The 5,026-nt window shown below is 31.4% G+C and overlaps 1 protein-coding gene across 1 annotated transcript; it reads right to left on the bottom strand.

Moving 5' to 3' along the window:
• Positions 1-1,549: 1,549 nt before the first annotated feature.
• LOC127083223 (homeobox-leucine zipper protein MERISTEM L1) lies at positions 1,550-4,430 on the bottom strand. Its single transcript, XM_051023504.1, has 7 exons — positions 3,948-4,430; positions 3,724-3,825; positions 3,072-3,272; positions 2,818-2,989; positions 2,395-2,672; positions 2,224-2,319; positions 1,550-2,131 (listed from the first exon to the last, which is right to left on the bottom strand). The coding sequence occupies exons 1-7, from the start codon at positions 4,353-4,355 to the stop codon at positions 1,727-1,729; spliced, it is 1,662 nt and encodes a 553-aa protein (XP_050879461.1). The 5' UTR covers positions 4,356-4,430; the 3' UTR covers positions 1,550-1,726.
• Between the last annotated feature and the right edge of the window lie 596 nt (positions 4,431-5,026).

Genomic DNA, 5,026 nt, shown 5'->3' with positions numbered 1-5,026 from the left:
TCAAATATTTAATTTTTGAGCGATAATCTTAGCAAAGAGAATAATAACAAACTAGAAAAGAGCATTAGAGACTTAGAATAAAATTTAGGGGAAGAAATAGTCGATATTAGAAATCAATCTATAAAATCAAATAAGTCTGCAACCCGCGAATCTTTAAAAAAAAATGAAGTAACCAATTTGCATGAAACTCTAGGAAAATTTACTAAGGATAAAGAGAACTTAGATTTGATCCTATCTACTTAGAAATCTTCGTCGAATAAAAATGACTTAGGTTATACACCTAATCGATCATTTATTAATATCTTTCATGCTAAGAAGAAATCTAATTGTCATGCTTTCAAATGCAATTTGTGTAACAAACTCGATCATTTGAAACCTTATTGTTATGCAAAAGTAAATGAATTAAGATGGTCTAAAAGAAATAACTCTAGACCTCGTAAAGTCACTAGCACATTAATACCCAAAAAGATTTGGATACCAAAGATAAAAAAATTAATTTATTTTGTAGGAATATTTTGCAGTTTTAAAAGGGCTAAATGAAAATTAAAGAATATGTGCAAAACATGAGTATACCTTAAGTATACCAAAAAAAGAGTCATGTGTTCTATTAACCCTAAAGAACTAATCGATTAGGTGCAGCCAAAATACATAATTCTCGCCTCCTAATCGATTATGTCTCAAAAACTTCAGCAAATTAATAAGAAATATCAAACCAGTGTTTATATCTTATCCAAATCTCAATCAAATCAAATTATCAAATTGAAAGCATTGAAAATTCAAATTTTCATAAGATCTAATCGATTAACCAAGGTCTTACTCGATTAGAGAGCTTACTTTGAGAATTTTTTTTCAAATCAATCTCTTATAGGCCAATTCAATATGATTTTCCACGTCAAAAATAGCTCATAAAAATGCTATATAAGTGTACACATTCCTAACCTTTTATTTATCATAAATTCTTTTATCTTTTCTTGTTTGTGCAAGTGTCTACCTTTGTTGCTATTATCATAATTGATATGGTTTTCCTAAAGAGTCTCCGTATTGAAATTCCTTCTTCATAAAACTCTCCTTTATGAAAATATTTTTCACGGGCTACTTATTGAAAAACCAGATCACGTATATTCAAGGCTTGTTCAAATTTTCTACAGACACCTCAAATATGAAAGTATATATATATGTTACATTAAGAATTGTGGACACCAAAATTAGTTTCATCATGTAAGAATTTGAGGTTAAGTATAAGATACTCCATTATTGAAAATTCTACAATGTTAACTCTCCTGATGATGTTCTCAATTTCGATAATGTTGTCGCAATTAGAAGTTTCCTAATCAACCTAATGAGATAAAAGAAATTTCCTTTCAAGACGAAATTCATAAAAAAAAACACGTTGATGTGTTGTGCTACTTTCAAGAAGGGAAAATTGTGAAAAGACCCTAAAGGAATATGTAGTATCCACGTGGATGTTAACTCAGAACAATGTATGAATACCTTAGAACCAATCTTAGTATGATAGATGCAAATGTAACATAAAATTGTTCTAGGTCTCAAGAAAAATACATAAATCACAACAATCATACAATCTGTAAAATCTCAACATTTTACTGTATTACAACAATTGTACCTCAACAGTCATAACAAGGAGAAAACAACATTTTATTTCCAAGATTATGGTAAACGAGGAGAAAAGAATGACACAGAAAGTCTATAAAGTCTCAACATTGCACTATTTCTTTCCCGCGCCATTTTTCAACTCATCTTGCGCCCAGTTGTTGAGTCGACTGTGGCACGATAATGCATCCTTTATAGCAGTAACAGTTTCTGTAATGATCCTATAGATAGTTTCAACCGACTCAGGAGGGACACGTGAAACATGGGTGGCTTTATCAATGAGATTGAATGAGATAGTCAGAAGACTTTCATTGCTACCAGCATTGTTGCCATTATCTTTCGGTAACCCTCCCGGAATGATAGCAAACCCTGAAGGAAATGCAATAACATTGTCTGGTTTCAATCCTTTTGCAAGATGAACCAATGCCGGTTCGTCTAGTGGAGCATAAACCACGTAGGAAGCCGATGCGTCTGCGTAACTCTTTTGTAGGTAAAAGATTTCAGTCTTGTCCTCGGAAGTCTATCATTCACAAGTGAAAGGAAGTTATTAAATCTTAATGGCAAGAGTTTCACTTTGTAATTTGAATGGTAAATAAGAGAAATTAAGCTTACACTTGCTCGCAGCAGAGAAACACGATTCTCCATATGTTCGCCGATAGTCATGCATGCGAATTGTTGAATTGAAAGTGTTTGCGAAAGTATATCCCACTACAAATAAATGATCAAAATTAAAACTGTACTAACATTACTATATTAACTGATTTGTTTAGTTTTTGGACGAACCTTGTTTCTGGACTTCTCGTGACGAAGGAAGTTGAATAAGCGATTTGGGGAGATATTAAGCCAAATAGTAGTACAAAAAACTATCGTTGTTCCGACAGAGTTATTTGAAGTACCAGACATATTATTCTGAATCATAACTCTAACATCGGTTGAACTGGGAAATGGAGCGAGTCGCATCCATGGATTGGTCGTTGTAGCGCTAAGGTTGCCACAAAATTTTCTCATCATTCTATCAGCCAGTTTCAAGAAACTTGTCCTTCCAGTTTGAGGTATAAAAACTGTTTGTCAAAAAACAAAACAATGTCAATGTGTTAGCATTACATACAAACTGTTTGGAAAAATTCAAATTCAAATCCTAAATATAATAATCTTTATGAAAAGAAAAAGTATTTTTATAGTTGAGAACAAGAAGAAAAAACATACTCTTCCCATCAGCAAAAAATTGTGTAGCCTTATGTGTTTCAGACCACTCAAAGTGTCGAACAATGGAAGCTAGCCACCGTGTTGCACCGAAAGACAAACCAGAGGTTACTAATGGCTTGAAAAGATCATTCAATTGGCTATGGTCTGCTTCCACATGCTCCACCCATGTAACCTAAAAAAAATTATTTAAGCCTAAAAAAAGTAACATATTTTGCTTATTAAAATTGAGATTGAAATGAGTATAAGTATAGAACCTTAGAGTATCCATTAGGCATTCCTTTGATCATACAACCTGAAGGTCTTTTTCGAAAATTGTTAGATGGATAAGGGAAAACGTCCTCCAAAGATACATCAACAACAACCCAATCATTAGGAGAGAATTGTTTGCAGTATCTAGCAAAACAACACTCTCGAGTTGGTATCACAGGACTAGGCAAATGAAATTCTGCATTCATCTGCAATAAACAAACGAGTACAATACAATTAAGGTGAATTCTTATTTATCCGTCACAAAAAGTTAAATACAGTTCCTAAAATACTTTAGAAATAATCAGAAGTTATACTATTAAAAAAATGAGAATGTGAATCTTAACACTAATATCTCTTAAAGATACTATGCTCTTATAAAGTTATAACCCTAATTAATATCATAAAATATTTAGCATTTCTCTTAATGATATTGTGCTCTAAGGTATATACATAGAGCCTAATTATTATGTAACTCAATTCGGTAATTTCTGGAGGAAAATCTCATTGATTGCAATGCATTAATTCATAGAATCAAACCATTATTATAAAATCTTTTGATGATATTTAATTTCCTATATGTACAACAACAAATAAATTCTCAATTTCTTCAATAAAAGAGTTACTCGCAAGAAAATAGCATAATAATAGTAAATTTACCACATGCAATCTCCCATCATAACTTCCTTCCACTCCATTCATAAAGCTTCCAAGAATCGTTGCTCTTGAAACAATGTTGTGAAATGTCATGCCCCATTGATTCTAATAAATAGCAAAATAAAAATATTCCAAAGAGAGATATTATTGTTAATTGTTGATTGCACTATACTAAAACCAAAAAAAAATAAAATAAACATGATTGAAGGAGAACAAACAAAACCTACCACGTCCATAAGTAATTCAACAATGTCAATAGGACCGGCGTTAATCATTGTCGTATCTCGCGAAGCTTCGATCTGTAACCCTTGTAACCCTTGTGTGGAATTTTCATTCAAAATTGAGTTGATCTGATTTCCATACAAATCAAAGCTAGGTAAAGCTTGAAGTTCTCCGACCTCAGCCAATTTAACAATATCCATTAACGTCGCATCAAACCGACCAACATGTTTTAAATATTCGATATTGTTAAGGACTTCGTATCGATCTGAATTATGTTGATGCCATAAAGGTTTACCTATAATTCCCATACTGCACAACTCATTCATAGCTGAACCCGCACGATCCATAATTTTAAAGCTGATTGGCTCAGCGAACATTGAGACGCCGAGAAGAAGATCACTTGCTCGTTGCATGTCGAGTGTCGTCGAGTGTCGGGGTTTCGGCACAAAGTTCAAAATTCTTAACCCTAGATTTTGTTTGTATACTAATTAACAATCATTAAATTTACAACCTAGTAAATAACTTTAACTTTATTAGTTTAATATATATTTATATTATTAGTTTATATATTTACAACCTAGTGGGCTTCTATGAACTTTCACTGAATACCAAATTCTTATACTCCCTATTTTGTATCCTATTTTTCTAATAGGAGAATAGTATAAACTTTCACTGAGTATCAAATTCTTATACTCCCTATTTTGTATCCTATTTTGTAGTCGTTTTCTAATCTTTAGAATGAAAAAACAGAAGATATAACAAACTCCTAAAGTCTATAGCTATACTATTTTTTAAACTTTTTTAGTCTTTATTAACTTTTTTCCCGCAGAGAAAAATAAACTAGATAAACTATCAAAAATATTTAAAGATAAAAAAACAAAAATAATTTTGTACAATTATGATTCATGTGTTTGATAAAGGAAAAACCGCATCGGAATTAGCCATGAATCTTGTTATTAGGCAAAAAAAATATAATACTAGGACTATATTGTTAAATAATATGCGGTCCTCATAAATTCATAATTAAACATAATTAAAAATCTTTGTTATTTATAAATAAAAAAAATTCTAAAACTTTCCTTAA

This window comes from Lathyrus oleraceus, chromosome 5 (genome assembly GCF_024323335.1).
Source record: "Lathyrus oleraceus cultivar Zhongwan6 chromosome 5, CAAS_Psat_ZW6_1.0, whole genome shotgun sequence".
Taxonomy (NCBI): domain Eukaryota; kingdom Viridiplantae; phylum Streptophyta; class Magnoliopsida; order Fabales; family Fabaceae; genus Lathyrus; species Lathyrus oleraceus.
This window is presented reverse-complemented; position numbering and strand designations above follow the sequence as displayed.

Bases quoted from the DNA above. Each gene is read 5' to 3' on its own strand.
- LOC127083223 (XM_051023504.1), bottom strand. From the start codon at position 4,355: ATGCAACGAGCAAGTGATCTTCTTCTCGGCGTCTCAATGTTCGCTGAG. The intron at 3,273-3,723 runs GTAAATTTACTA...TGTTTATTGCAG, and splicing joins ATGATGGGAGATTGCATGTG to ATGAATGCAGAATTTCATTT. The intron at 2,320-2,394 runs GTTCGTCCAAAA...ATTTATTTGTAG, and splicing joins ACGAGAAGTCCAGAAACAAG to TGGGATATACTTTCGCAAAC.